Source organism: Balaenoptera ricei, chromosome 6 (genome assembly GCF_028023285.1).
Source record: "Balaenoptera ricei isolate mBalRic1 chromosome 6, mBalRic1.hap2, whole genome shotgun sequence".
Classification (NCBI taxonomy): domain Eukaryota; kingdom Metazoa; phylum Chordata; class Mammalia; order Artiodactyla; family Balaenopteridae; genus Balaenoptera; species Balaenoptera ricei.
In genome coordinates this window covers 89,563,136-89,579,042 of record NC_082644.1, presented here as the reverse complement: position 1 = coordinate 89,579,042, position 15,907 = coordinate 89,563,136, and the positions used below count along the sequence as shown (strand labels likewise).

The window sequence follows — 15,907 nt, the reverse complement described above, 5'->3', positions numbered from 1 at the left end:
GATCTTCTGCCCATTTTTGGATTAGGTTGTTTTTTTGTTCATATATTACCTCATTTAATTCCTACACCAACCCAGTGAGATGGGCTTTGCTTTCCACAGGCTATAGGTGAGAAAAGCAAGGTCCAAGGAGTTGTGTGCCAGAGTTACCCAGCTGGTATGTGGCAGAGAATCTAGTGCTACTTGACTATAATCTTTTTTCTTTTTTTTTTCAAAAGATCAGTAGAAAAAATTTTATCTTCATCAAAATTGACTAATATTCTAAACAAAATGTGTTGTCATTCAAATGGACTGAGCTTCTGTTTTCTGGAAAATTCACTCACAAGGAACACCTAACAGAACAATGGCAGGTCAGACAGCTATCACAGCAGATCCCTGGGAGGCTCCTGACTTCCTGCTCCATGCTGCCTCTAAATTATCACACAGTCTTTGGTCCAGAGAATAATGCAAATCTGCCTTTGCATCTGATCAGAAGACCTCCTCATGTCCTCACTCTGTATCTGTTGACGCTTACTTACCATACATTCTTAATAATTGGGGCTATCTTGTCTCAACCTTTTAAGACTGAGGAAGCTTCCAGAAAGTTTTACTTTGTTTGTTTTGCTAAGAAAAGAGGGAAACTTAAAAAAACAGACTTTGAATCTTGTCCCCTTGACTTAGCTGAATGTGTTTGGGCAAATTCCTCAATCTCTGAGCCTCAATGTCTTCATCTATAAGATAGAGATAATAGCACATATCTCATAGGGTTGTTGTGAGAATAAAATAAGATAATGTATATAAATAGCCTAGCACATAATAGGGGCTCAATATATGTGAGTTCCTCCCTGCCAGTGAAAGATGAGAGTTGTGAAGTCTCACAGGTTCTGCCATTGATTAAATGACCTGGGGTCATTGGGATGACCCTTTTGTTCAAAGGTCTAGCCCCCAGCCAGGGTCTGGGATTATCTTTTCTTAAAAAAAAAAAAAAGTTTCTGTGGGCTAAACCCCATTTATTAGAGGGAAGCCCAGAAAACTGCCTTCTTTTGTTGAACTGGGGTTTTGTTATATAATTGTAATATTAGGGCTCTCTGTGTTTTTTCTACAGCAGTTTTGATTGGGGCAACATTACAATGTAGTTGCTGGAAAAAATGACTATGATCTGAGGCTGCATTATGAGAAATACAGTGTCTAGAATGAGGGAGGTGAAAGTCCCATATCATTAGAGGAGTCTAGAGAAGAGGCGATGTGATCATTACCTTGAGATAGTTGAAGGGCTCTCTTATGAAACAATTTCAGTTTAATCTCTGGAGGCTTCACTGAATCAATGGACAGAGGCCATAGAGATGGAATCTGAGCTTAAGCTAAGGAACAAATATTCTAATTCACACTTACCCCAGTGAGACGCTCCACACTGCAGGCTGGGCTTTTTCAGGTGTTGAGAGAGTTTTAGAAGAGTTGCCTCCTCAGATGTAGGAATGAAGGGAACACACCTCCAACTCTTAGACTCAACAGTAACTATTCTCTAATATACACAAATATAAAGGGCCCTGGCCCACCCTTTCTGGGCAGACCATCGATTAGCATGCTGGAGCCTAAGTGGAGGGCAGCCAAAATCTCCCTGGCGTCCAGAGCAATCTTGCAGGCTTCTCTCTCCACACCCTCCTGGCCTCTATGCTGTCTCTGTTCTAAGCCAAGGAACATAAAGGGGTGTGACATGAATTGTTTCCCAAAATGTCCTCCTAACATAGGTGGCTCCCTAGGAACAAATTGCTGGATCGTTTAAGGTTCACATTTTTTAATGTATACAGTTCATCACAGCGCACGGACAGCATTTACATACACCACTGCTCTCTGTAATAACTTCTGGGTGTTTTGATTACTGATAGGAATGTGAGCTCTACTCCATTCTGGACCCAACTTTGATGGCATGTGACATTCCTACAAATTGGGATTTTCTGGGTGCATCTAAGCTATCAAAAAGCATGCTTTTCCAGATAAAAAATCATCACAGTAAGAATTAAAGTCAAATGGGGGTATATTAGAACAGTCTGACAACTTTTTGTTTAAATGGGAGGCAGGCAGTGTGGCTTTGCAGCATAAGAGTAGGCAGACCTAGGTTCAGACTGTGTGACCTTGGAAAAGTGACTTTCCCTCTCTGGTTTCCAGTTTCCTCATCTCTAAAATGAGGATAATAAACTCTGCCTAGACCATCTCAAAGGGTGAACATGAATGACAAATAAGATGCGTGTAAAGTATATAAATATAAGGGACTTTTTTTTTAGGATCTGGATTTATGTACACCATGCTTTGGGTAAAGATTTAGAGAGATGTTCAGTTTGCCAAGTGGCATCTTATATAAGTTGCATGCTTACATTAAATTTTCTTGGCCCTTTGCAAAATTGCTCCACCCTGGGTTATATTTTAAGGTTATGATCTCAGCTTTTAGTAAAGATCTATACAAAAATAGCCTTATGAAATCTGTTTGTTGTAGGGATGGTGTTGATACCATGCTAGCTAATTTGACAGTGACCTCCATATGAGGCATTTTGTTTAGGGATTAAAGCCTAGAAAACATTTTGTGTCCCTGAAGAACTGGTATGTTTTCTCCTTACTGAAAATAAGAGCTATGCAATTCATATTGTTGCCCTTTTCTCTTGGACTGCCAGGAAGTTCATGGTGAAATATGTAGCTTATATCTGTAGTGTTGGAACCTTTGGTGGACTTGTCTATGTTCTGTTCCCTTTACCTCCAATAAGCATATTATAATCTATATTTTCCCAAGCACTTATGTTTTTATTTTATTCAGTGTTTTATTATTTTAATATACGTGTTTCCTATAAACTACCTTGGATCCCTTGAGAGATAATGAGGAGGAGACCCAGCAAGTAATAGAAAAATTAACAAATCCTCTGGTACGAGGAACCCTGAGTCCCCTCCACCTTTCCCACAGGGTACAAAGCTTTGAACAAATGTTTGTCTCTTGGTGCCTTCATGGTCAACCCATCTGTTGCAGGCATATGAGGAGAATATGTACGGTAGCAAATACCAATGGATCATCCCGGGCTGGTATGAGCCTTCCTGGTGGGAGCAGGTGCACACAGAAGCCAACTCGTCCCGTTGTCTCCGGAAGAATCTGCTTGCTGCCATGGAGGGCTACATCGGCGTGGACTTCGAGCCCCTGAGCTCCAAGCAGATCAAGACCATCTCAGGAAAGGTCGGTGCCTTGGCCAGCTCATTTCAGCCCCCAAGCCCATCTCCCTTAATCATGCTGTCCAATGATGTTGGCAAAAAGCACCTAGATCTTGTTCTGGCCTTTGCTGTGTGATTTTGAGCAAAGCATGTGACCTCTCTGAGCCTCGCTTATCTGTTAAATGAGGATATCCAGCTCTCTACTGCATGGCCTTCTAGGGAATTGTGGGAATCAAATGAGGTAAGGGTGCTTTGTACGCACATAACATAGTGTATGCGTAAGGGGTGGAGTCGTGACTAGTATAGCACCAACTGCAGGCATTGACTTTCAGACGAGGCCACCATTTCATCCTGTGCCCCTCTGACCTGGAATGTCATTTCTCAGTCTCACTGATGCTCCTGTCAGCCTGGAGGAGACGAATGACCCCACAAGTAGACTTGGGGAAACATGTACTAAAGACCAGAAAGATTGATCCAAACCCCAGTTTTGCCAGTTACCAGCTGTGTGACCTTGAGCTTGAGTTCTCTGAGCCTCTGTTTCTTCATCTGTAGAGTGGTGGTGAAAATATCCTCCTCCGGGGTCAAAAGGAGGACTGAATGGCAGATTGTGCAACGTGGCTGGCATCGCACCTGGCATCTTGTGCTGTCATAACTAGGAGGAGGACCTTGGCTGGGTGCTTAAGTCCTCAGGCCTCCACTAGGGATGTTCCCACTAGGGATGACTAACCCCTGGCCTGCTTATCTCATAGGGCTGTGAAAGAACAGGTAGCATGGTGCATGTAAAAGTATTTCCCAAGTACACTATTCTCTATCAGTGAAAGCATTATCAAGAATCAGGTGGTGACAGCCCCGGTGAAGATGGCAACATCCATCTCTCAATTCTAACCACCAGCCAAAGTTCAGTACAGCAGGGCACATGATTCTTTTCTGTCTCCTCTGATCTCAGATTTTTAAATTCTCTACCAACCTTCAATTTCATTTAAAGAATCAACTTCATAGTAAAGTAAAAAACATATATATTATTTTTATCCATTATTTAATCTCAGTCAGAGCCAACACTACAAGAATGACTTATTGATTTGTCCAAAAAGGGCAAATCATTAGGACACATTTTATAAGCAGCTCTATAGATCATGTGGCACCTGAGAGATCCTGGAAAAACACTTTGGATAGAAAATGTTGAAAGAAATATCTTCATACCAAAATCAATGACAACATGAAGTTTTTGGAGGTGCTGAATAATGAGAAGAAACAACTCATTTTTATTTCAGTAGGTGTTATTTTTAAAGGTGTTGAAGTTTACAGTTTATTAGAAGATACTTGGGTCCAGGGATACCCTATACTTTAAAAATAGTATAAAATTTGAGGAAAATACAAAAACTAAAATTCCATACAGGCAGACAGTATAATAATTAAAATGAGAGACTTAAGACCAAAGATGTAAATGATTACACATGAGATCTGTGAAGCTAAGTGGGGTAAGGGCCATGAGACGCCCCAAGGGCCTCAAATGTCGTTCCAAGGAGCGTGAATGTTCCCCAGGGTGGGCAAGCCATGCACAGATGTGAGCAAGTGCACAGGAATGCATTTTGGGAAGATCATTTTTTGCAGTGTTTTTTCAGAGTAAATGTTTTGACTTGATAACATCTCCCAAGTCACTGACTTTCCTTTTTAATTTTAAATTTTTAAATTTGGGCCTGGTGAGGAGGCTGACCTCACCCCCATATCACTGTGCCCATGAATGGACACCTTGGGGCTATTCCTGGGGCTGTTCATTTCATCTCACAGTGTGGGCCACCCACTCCTGGGCCTCCCAGGATGGAGCAGTGCCATCAGAGCAGAGCCAGGCAGACTCCCAGCTTGGGGCAGCTTCTGAAATTCCGGGCGACGTAGTCCCTGTCCCACAGTCTTTGAGACAAGAGGCAGCATTTCTTACATTATCTCGAGGTCAAAAGATAATTGAAGTTACACGGGGAAATCTGAAAACTCTTTGCCTCTTGGACTCAGAGGGTTTAGGGCTCTCCTAGAGGTCACACAGACCAGCCTCTCTCATCAGACTCTCAGATCCTTCCAGTAGCACAGGAATCACTACTTGTCCCCTAATTTTCCCCACTGGTCGCCATCCCTTGTCCCTGTAGGGCCCATCCCTCCAGTTATAACTTAACAGTTCCAGGGCCAGGACTAAGGGCAAAATTTAAGGGTGTGCCAAAGACCTCAATGGAAAAATCCATGATGAACAAAATTTCAAAATTTTAAAGAAAGACAAGATCCACAAACCAAGATTAGGGTGAACTGATTTGAGTCACATAATTACAAGAACACATCTTTATTTAAAATTTTGCTCATCGTGGATTCTTTTTTTTTTTTTGCGTTAGTTTTGATTTTTTAATCTTGATTACTGAGGGTTTTGGCTCCTTCCATTTTGCCACTGAAGGGAAGGCCTCACTCACCTCCCCCTGGTCCTTGCCCTGCACAGGTTGTGTTCGTCAAGCCCCTTCCCATGCTCAGCCCATGCTCTGCACTTGCTCTTGTTGAATGCTCTCTCCCCAGGGTGTAGGGCCCAGAGTTGATAAGGCATTCGTATTTGTGGTCTGACCACAAGCCAACTTCCTCAACCAATCTTCAAGAATATATGGCTAAAGGAAGTTCTAGAAAGTCGTGAAATAGTTCTTGAATTTGATTTTGCGGTGTATGTGACTGCTGGGGACCGTGATCCGCATGGCACAGGCTGCTGGGTCGATGCCTGTATTCTGGGGTCCATCAGTATCCATGAAGACAAGCAAACACGTATAGAAGCAAGTCAGTGGACTCTTGCCATCTTCACTATTTACACATAGGAAAGCTGAGGAGCAGAAAGCGGAAGGGCATACTCAGGATCCTTGTAGTGGGTTGAAAAGTGGCTCCTAAAAAGATATGTCCAGGTCCTAACATTTAGAACCTGTGAATGTGACCTTATTTGGAAAAAGGGTCTTTGTGGATGTAATTAATTTAAGAATCTTGAGATGAGATTATCCTGGACTACCTGGGTAAACCCTAAATCCAATGACAAGTGTCCTTATAAGAAAAAGGCAGGGGGAGTTTTGCCACTTGGAGAAGATCATGTGAAGATGGAGGCAGAGATGGGAGTGATGCGTCTACAAGACAAGGCATACCAAGGATTGCTGGCAGCCACCAGAAGCTAGAAGAAAGGCACAGAACAGATTCCCCTTGGAGCTTACAGAGGGAACCAACCCTGCCAGCACCTTAGTTTTGGTCTTCTGGCCTCCAGAACTGGTAGCAAATAAATTTCTGTTGTTTTAAACCACCCAGTTTATGGAAATTTGTTATGGCCGCCCCAGGAAACTGATACGGTCACCCAGCAGGTCAGGGACAGATCCAGGAGTGGAAGCCAGGACTGCTAAGTCCCCACTCACTGCACTTTCCCCGCTACCATGCTCTCCCTCTAGACTTGTGACATGCTTAGGAGCAGAGCACATTCAAATCAGCCCTTTCTGTGGTTTCTTAGCGGGCCTGTTAGTAAGTGGCAGAACAGGACAGTATGGGTCTGGTAATCAGGAGATCTAGTACAAATCCTGGCATTGTCACCAATTAATCTGCCACCTCAGCTAGACACTCACCATCCCTGGGCCTCAGTTTCCTCAACTGAAAATGAGAGATTTGGACCATGTAACTCCTGGCGTCCTTTCACAGCAAAATTCTCTGTAAGTATGGTATTGAGTTATTACAGCAAGCTGTGTGATATGGTTATAATGTTAAACCCTGGAACCCCCAGGATAAAGGTAACTCCTGATAAAGTCACAGAATCAGGTGGAACAGTGGCCCCTCTTGAAATGCATTCTCCTCTTCCATATGCCTGTCTCTGGTGCCAAGCTGTCCCCAGCTTGCTCATTGGCACCCAGGAGATTTCTGGTAGGAGGAATAACAAGGTCATGGTCTCCCTCCCAAGCATGTTCATCAGTCCCTTCCCGTTGGAATTTGCAGTGATGGGACAAGTGCAGACCTTTGGGCTTCCCCGAGTACATTCAGAGCTCAGTCTTTCAGAACCTCACGTAAACAGCCTCTGGATACTTGCTTTGGCCCTAAAGACTCTTTCTCCTTGTTAAAGTTCCCCATCACCACTCTGTTTCCCCAAAGTGACTCTGTTGACATTGGTGATTTCCAGTGTCAGCTTTCACTTTTCAGCGTCCCACTGGCTTTGTTTCCACTGTGAGCATTTACAGTTCTGGTGTAAAATTCCAGTGATGGCTCAGCCTCTCTAATAAGGACATTCTTCCCTGTTACCATTCCCCTGCTGAGACACACAGAATTGGGCCAAGGCACCAGATGGAAAAGTTCACAGAACCGTGGAATCAGTGGGAATCTCAGAAGTGGGCCCCAACCCTCCATCAAAGGCACAGGCTCATTCTTTGGAAGAGTTTTGTAATGTTTTCTGGCAAGAAGCTTCTGTGACCACCCACAACTGTATATCCAACACAGCAGAACAAGAGGAAACAGAAATCTAGTGAGTCCTCAACTTAGAGCAATGACCTGGGAAAAGCTGCACCCATCTCATTGTCACTGCCATCGGAGCGCCATAACAAAGAACCTGGGGCTTTTAGGGAAGCTCTGGGCTCTAGAGAGGAGGAAGAGAAGGTGCCATGGAAAAGTAGAGGTGCTCCCCAGATAGTCAAGCTTTACAATGCTGCTGCCTCTGCCCTCACCTTCCCCGCAAAGCTCCTGTTCCCTTCTGCTTCCCTAAGTATCCACATCGCTGGGAGACAGGCGGTGTGGCAAAGGAATATGGGCTCGGGAGGAAGGGTATGGTGGCCTTTTGGCACTGGTTAGATATGAATCTTGGCCCCACCATTTCCCAACTGAGTGACTCTGGAAGACAGATAGTTGTTTATGCAACATCCATAGCCCCTCTTCCCCCTCAGTAACATAACTCTTGGTTTTAACTGGGTATGTTGCCACCCATCTGAAAATGTACATTTCCCAGCCTCCCATGTAGCTAGATACAGCCAGGATTCTAAGTCTAGCCAATGAGATTTAGGTAGAAGTATTATACAAGACTTCTAAAATCTCCTTTAAGGGGAGAGCATGCCTTTCTTTTTCCTTCTCCTTTGTGTTGGCTGGAATATGGATGGGATGGCTGGAGTTATAGCAACTATTTTGGATCAAGAGGTGACCTTGAGAAGGAAACTTTATTCTAAGATAGCAGAGCATAAAGATAAGAGCCTGGGTCCCTGGTTACACTGTGGAGTGGCCATAGTAACCCTGCACCACCTACCCAAGATCATCTTTTACGTGAGAAAGAAATAGACTATCTCATTTAAGTCAGTGATAATTTTTTTTCTGTTATATACAACTGAACGTAATCAATAGTGATGCAGTGACATTGGGCTAGTCATTTGGCCTTTCTGAAATTGTTTCTCATTATACTGGAGTAATAATATCTCTTTTACAGATTTAGAAGGATTAAATGAGGTAATACAGAGGAAAATATCTTGCCAAGTGCCGAGCACACAATAGATGCTCAACAAATTGTAGTTCTCTTCCTCCATCAGCGCAGCAGCCTTGTGGGCAGGAGAAAGGAGTAGTGAGTCAGTTTATACACACAAATCTGCTCTGGTTTGTTGTTGGGATTTTACTGAATCTATAGACTGATTTAGGAAAAACTGACGTCTTTGTAATATAGGGTCTTCCCATCCATTCAGTTTCTCTCAGAAATGTTTTGTAATTTTTTGTGTGGAACCCTTGCATGTATTTTATTTGATTTATTTATAGGTATTTGATGTATTTCAGTGAATATATGCGCACATTACTATTGGGTGCATGCTTGGGGTGGAATTTCTGAGTCATAGGGAATACATATGTTCAGCTTTAGTAGACACCACCAAACAGATTTCCAAAGTGGTTATACCAATTTACGTACCCACCGGCAGTGATTGAGAGTTCACCAACTCTCATGCTCACCAACATTTGGCATTGTTAACTTTTTAACTTTAGCCAATATAGTGGGTAAGTAGTGATATCTCATTTTTGTTTTAATTTACATTTCCTTGATGACTAATGAAGTTGTCGATCTTTTCATATCGTTATTGACCATTTTGATATCCTCTTTTGTAACCTGCCTATTCAAGTCTTTTGCCCATTTTTCCACTTGGATTCTCTGCCTGTTTCTCATTGATTTGTAGAAGTTCTTTTTGTATTCTGGATATGAATTCTTAGACAGTTATATGTATTACTTACATCATTTGTGTCATGTTTAAGCATCTTTGCCCACCCAAGCTCATGAAGATATTTTTCTATCTTGTCTTTTAGAAGTTTGTTTTACCTTTCACTTTTAGATATAGAATTCACGTGAAATTGATTTTATGTAAGGTCTAAGGTAAGATCAAGATTAATTTTTTTCCATATGGATAACCAATTGATTCAGAACCATTTATTGAAAATCCTCCTTACCCCCCACCCCATGCTATAGTATCATCTTTATCATAAATTAAATGAGTGTATATAGTGTGGCTCTGTTTCTGGACTTTCTGTTCTCTTCAACTGTTCTATTTGCCTACCCTTTAACCAATACCACACTGCCTTAATAATTGAAGTTTTATAAGACCTGATGGGTGGTAGTGTTAAGTCCCTCTTCTTCTATGAGATTTTCTTGGGTGTCCTTGAACCTGATGTCATGTTCCATTTTAGATCTACTCATATATTTACACTTCCCATTACTTTTCATTCCTCCCTTCATTTCTGTTCTGTTTATGATCATTTTCTTTCTGCCTGAAGAACTCCTCTTGGTCTTTCTTTTACTACGGGTTTGCTGGAGACATATTCTCTCAGTTTCTGATTGTCTAAAATTTTCTTTCATCTTTCAGATTGAGAGATATATTAACCAGGTGTAGAATTCTAGATGGTTTGTTATTTTCTTTTAGCACTTTCAGATGTCATTTCATTGTCTTCTGGTGTCTATTGTTTCTGTTAAATCAGCCATCAGACTTATTGTTGCTATTTTGAAGATAATGCATCCTTTTTTTTTTTTTTTTTTTTCTCTAACTGCTTTTAAGATTTTGTCTTTGCTTGAGTCTTCAGCAGTTTTACTAAGCTGTGCTGAAGTGAGGTTTTCTTTGGGTTTATCTTGATTGGAGTTTAAGCTTTATAGAACTTCATGAATCAGTGGATTGATATGTGTTGGGGGAAATTCTAGGAAAATATCTCTTAAATATTGCTTCTACCTATCCTCTCTTCCCTCACATTTTAGGACACCAGTTATACATGTGCTATACCTTTTCAACACATTCCATATATCTCTTATGTTCATTTCCTATCCTTTTTTCCTCCCTGTGCCTCAGTGTGAATATTTACTACTAACCTTTCTTCCAGTTCACTAACCTACTTTCTGCTGTGTCCAATATGCTGCTTCATCCATCTGTTGAGCTTAGTTTCATTTGTTGCTGTATTTTAAAATTTTTTTAGGATTTTCATTTTATTCTTTTTTTCTTTCATTGCTTATAGTTTTCAGGTGATATTCTATATCTTTTATCTGTTTTCTTGAACATATAAACCTGCTATGTTAAAGTCCATGTCTAATAACTTCAAGGTATGGATCACCTGTGGGCCTGCTTCTATTGCCTATTATTCATCTTTCCTTCCTCTCTTTCTTTCTTCCTTCTTTCCTTCTTTTTTTCTTTTTAAATCTGATACTATCACCTGGCATACCTAGTAAGTTTAATTCATTAAATTGGTTATGAAAAATTAGAGAAGCTACAGATGGCATTATCTTTCTCCAGAGAAGATTTATTTCTCTTCAAGCAAGCAGTTAGAATAGGGGCAGATCACTTTATCCAATAAAGAATTGAGATGATTCCAAGCTTGGTTTTAGTTTTCACAAGGCCTGGTCTATTTTGGTTTGCCCTTACTCCTGTCTGTCCTTCAGCATTCTAAAATCCTGGGGTGTTTATTGGATTGGCCCTGGATTCCAATTTTTGTCTTCCTAATGCCATGAAACTCCAAACACATCTGCTTACTTTCTTAACCCCTTAGCCACCACTTTTTGCTTGGCTTCTCAGCCTCTTGCTTTATGCAGCTTAGTTATCACCAAATATTTCAAGTGCAAATGTCAGTCTGCATACTGGTATTCTGTAGTTCCTCTTCCTCTGAGACCTTGGCCTTTAAGCCTTGCTACCCTGATAACACTGAACTATAGTTTTTTGTCTTCCCATCTCTGAGGGACTGCTGAAAACTCTGATCCAGTGTTTTCTATTCCTACAACTAGCCTTCCCACTTACAAATCAGCAAATGCTTCCAGAGGAAGCAGCAAAGAATGTTGGACTCTTCTCAAAACACTTCTCTTCTCTCCAGAATCTTGGTTCCTCAAGTCCTAGATGTCCTGGTTGCTTTCTGATACCTTTGGATAGCTATTTTTATATTTTATGCTGCTTTCCTTAATGTTCTTCATGGGAGCTTTTGTCTGACATAACCTATTTCATCATAGTCAGAATAGAAGTCTGAACTGAGACTGTTTTGCTTAAAAGGTGAAGAATAGCATATAGGGGACAGGGTAAGCATGTCACTGACTTCAGCAATATGAGGTGCTGTTGTGGATAAGAGGGAGCAGACATGTTCATTGTGGCTCCACAGGAAGACATAGCAAGTTACAGGGAGATAGGTGTAAACTCTGTATCCGGAAGACTAGTCTTATAGATGTCAGGCATCCCTTAAGTGGACGACTCTCCCTGAAGACATAGTGACCTTCCCAACACTGGAGGAGTCTCAGAAAAGGCTCAACAAATACCTGGAAGTTGCTATTGAGAAAATCCAAGAATCAGACTGTAAGAGAGACTTAATCAGTGGTAACCAATTTATGTATTTTGAAATCTTAAAGGATTTTTAAAAATACAGATGCCCAAGTTATCCCACAGGTACAATAAACAAACTGTAGGGCCCTGGCATCTGCATTTTTAACAAGCTCCCTGGGTGACCTACAAACTGGAGTAAAAGAACCACTAGACTGTCCCCTACTGTACCTTTCAAATGAGACTGTGGTTCTAGCATCCCACAAGGGATGCTAGAGAGAGACTCTGCCAGTTTTGCCACTCTGGGGGGTGGCAGTTGGAGATGTGGAAGATGTTTCCTCCTTCTCCTCTCTTCTGTCCATGAGCCTCACCTCTCCTAGAAAGCAGGACTCGGCTTGGTTCTGCTGGAATGACAGACCCATAAAGTTTAGTCATACTGTGAGGTAGCAAGCTTATGTGGGCTAGCCTGGGAACCTAACCACTATTTATAACATAGTTTCTGTATGAAAATATGTTTCAAGTTCCAACAACTGCCTTTCAAAAATATGTGGAACACAATGTGTCAGTAATTGGGACTCTCTATATAAAGTTATTTTCTCAGAAACTTTTAGCCTCTCATGATAAACTTGACCTCAGAGAATGAGTAATCAATCAGTTTTCAGTGTCTGCTTTACAGTGGAAGAAATTCTTCTGCCCTGAATAATTGGAGACCTGCTTTAAGAACAACTATTACTTTTTCTCCGACAATTGTGAGAGTGTTTCTTCCTGCTGTCATTGTTTTGCCTGAGGGAGATCTGTGCCGGCTTCACCTGGGAACAGTGATGAATGGTCTGGGATATAGTGTGGTAGCAATGACTTCAACGCGGTGCTTGCAAAGACAGTGAGAATGAGGTCACCTTTCAGAGCTAAGCTACACTGGTGTCCCACTCCAAGGACTCTACGCACAGAAGTGAGGTAAACAGCCACATTGCCAGGGTCCTCCACCCCCCTTTCCCCTGGATGAAGAACAGTTTTATGAGATAGAAAAGATAGGGATTTACAAGTGGTACATATTAAAAAATATATAGGGGCTTGTGTTGGCCCCAATGTCAAATTGAATAAACAGTCTGATCTTAATCCCCAGTCTGATCTTAATCCCCTCTACTGTCTACACACAAAAAACATCACCAATAAACTATATCAAAGAAGTTAAAAAACCACACTCATTTACCTCCTGATGAGACCATACTGTGTCTGTTCCCCTCAGGTCTGACTCCCCCTTCCAACTTTAAGAGGGTCACAGAAACCTTTAAGGATGCCCCAGTGGCATGTCCTGGATAGGGAAGAAGTCTGGAAATGTCATCTGAATGTAATCATCAGGTTGAACAAACAGGACTCAAAGAGACACCACCAGCGCTTGGATGCCTTTGCCTGCATCAGAGAAAGACTCACAGCAGCAAAATCTGGGAGAGAAGAGGCCAAAGGGGCCTCATTCCTTTTATGCTTAAACAATTAATTAGATAAATAGACATTCAAGTAAATTTTTAATACTTTAAAAATAGCCAATAGCTGAATTAATAGCCTGAAATAGACCTAAATTGCCTTTTGAAATAAAGAAAAATATAGCCAAATAGTGAAAGATGGAAAAATAACAAGGATGCATTGAAACAAAGCATCCTTAAAAGTTGTGACTCTCACCGTAACAAGAAGAGGAAACGCACCTTGGAAGTGAGAGTTGCCCATCAATATGTGAAAGGAGCTCACTCTTCATCATTAATCAGAGAAATGCAAATTAAAGTGAGATGTACTTTTCTTTTTCTTAACCTAAGAAACTGACAATGATTTTAAAAATTGAAATACCTATTGTGGTCCAGGATGCAAGGAAATGGGTACTTTCATACAGAGTGGAATTTTAGCTTTTCATATTTGGGGAGGATAATTTGGCCCTTTATATGTGTGAATAGCGTTTAAGGTTTTTGTACCTTTTGCCTCAGCAATTACACATCTGGGAATTTCTTCTGAAAAAATTATTACCGGGGCTTCCCTGGTGGCGCAGTGGTTGAGAGTCTGCCTGCTAATGCGGGGGACACGGGTTCGAGCCCTGGTCTGGGAGGATCCCACATGCCACGGAGCAACTGGGCCCGTGAGCCACAACTACTGAGCCTGCGCGTCTGGAGCCTGTGCTCCGCAACAAGAGAGGCCGCGATAGTGAGAGGCCCGCGCACCGCGATGAAGAGTGGCCCCCACTTGCCGCAACTGGAGGGAGCCCTCGCACAGAAACGAAGACCCAACACAGCCAAAAATAAATATAAAAATAAATAAATAAATAAAAATTATTACCAGTGTGTGTTCAGAAAATTTAGATACAAGGATGCTTTTTTGCAGTTCTGTAATTTGGAACAATTAGAAAAAGCCTAAATGTCCAATAATTGGAAATTAACTAAGGAAGTAAAGGTAGGACATCCATGCCCTGGAGGGCTGTTAACCCCTAGCAGCACAGGCATGGTCTTGGGCCTTCAGGGTGTCCTGGGTGAGCAGCTGTGCCAGGTGGCCAGGTGAACAACCACCTGTACTATTAATAGTAGTGGCTGGCATTCGTGGAGCACCTACCATGTCCTGGACACAGGACTGACGCTCTGCACACTTCATCTCATGGAACCGTCATGGCCACCCAGCAAGGGAGGATGCAGAGACCTGGAGGAGATAGGATCCCGCCCCAGGTCACAATTAGTAAACCACAGAGCTGGGGCTAGAGGACAGGTCGGCCTGCTTCCAAATCCTGTGTTCTTACTGCTGTGTCAGGCTCCTGCCTCGAGAGCTAAGAGGAAGCTTCTAGGTCACCTAGTCCAACCTCCTTGCTTTTCAGATGGAGTAACTGATTCTTAGAAAGGGTCTCTGCAGTTATTGTTTTGGGTTCTGTGATCAAAACAGATAACATCCCTAACCCCGTGGAGCTTAATTCTGTGGGTAGGTAAATTGCAGGAAGTGAAAAGTGCAATAAAGAAGATAAAACCGGTGGATAGAGATTGCCTGGCGGGGAGGAGGTTTTGGAAAGGGTTGGTCAGGGAAGCCATCCCTGAGAAATGACACATGTTGACATTTGTGTGCTGAGAATATCACGTGAGAGCTGGGGAAGAAGCTTTCTGGCAGAGGAAGCATCTAGTGCAACAGCCCCAAGCTGCAAACAGACTTGGTGTGATCCAAGGACGCAAAAGGTTTAGGGAAGAGAGAGTTTCATAATGGACTGTTTCATGCTCCCTGATGAGTGAGACGGCGAAAGATGATGGGTGGAGGGGTGCAGTTTCATGTGAGGAGGGGCTCAAGAAGCTGGGCTGGGCTAGAGACGGTGCTGTCTCCTTGAAGAACCCTTGGAATTGAAGAGCTTCTGCCGGGTATTTTGAGTGATGAACAGAATAGTGATGGCTGGATGTGATGCATTTCCAAAGGAAATTACAAATGGATAAAACCTGAGCCATCCAATAGGAGCCAAATGATTAAAAAAAAAAAAAAAAGGCAGTGGATTTGTTGCTGGGACACCAATCACATTTGGTCAGGCAGATTCCTGATTTAGTCGCCTGCAGGTTCCACATTTGGTGGGGCTTGGCTGTACCCAGGCTCTGCTAAACCTTGAGCCAAGGGCAAGGGACTCGAGCTCCAGCCATGGAACAACCCAGCCTTCGACGGCTCAACTTCACCACCCTCCTTGGGCACTAGACCTGGCCCCAAACAACCTGGGGTGGAAGGCAGTTAGGACCTCAAAAGTCAAACATGAGAGAAGCAGCAAAGCTGGAATGGGACCAGTCTAGCCACACACACACACACACACACACACACACACACTGTGTGACCTTGGCCAAATCTCTAGACCTCTCTGTGTCTCCAGCTGCAGGTTGAGGGGGCGTGTGTGACCATCTCTAAGGGCCTTTTCTGGTATAAACTGACAATGAGTTGATGGTTTCTGTGTGTGATTTGTCCCCAAGGAGGGTTTT

At 42.5% G+C, this 15,907-nt stretch overlaps 1 protein-coding gene across 2 annotated transcripts in view; it reads left to right on the top strand.

The window, feature by feature from the left end:
* Window positions 1–15,907, top strand: part of GABBR2 (gamma-aminobutyric acid type B receptor subunit 2) — a 347,953-nt gene that overhangs the window by 201,153 nt on the left and 130,893 nt on the right. For both annotated transcript variants that reach the window (XM_059925145.1, XM_059925146.1), the window contains exon 6: window positions 2,990–3,190. In XM_059925145.1, the coding sequence (XP_059781128.1) occupies window positions 2,990–3,190 (201 nt within the window). The remainder of the gene's footprint in view (window positions 1–2,989; window positions 3,191–15,907) is intronic.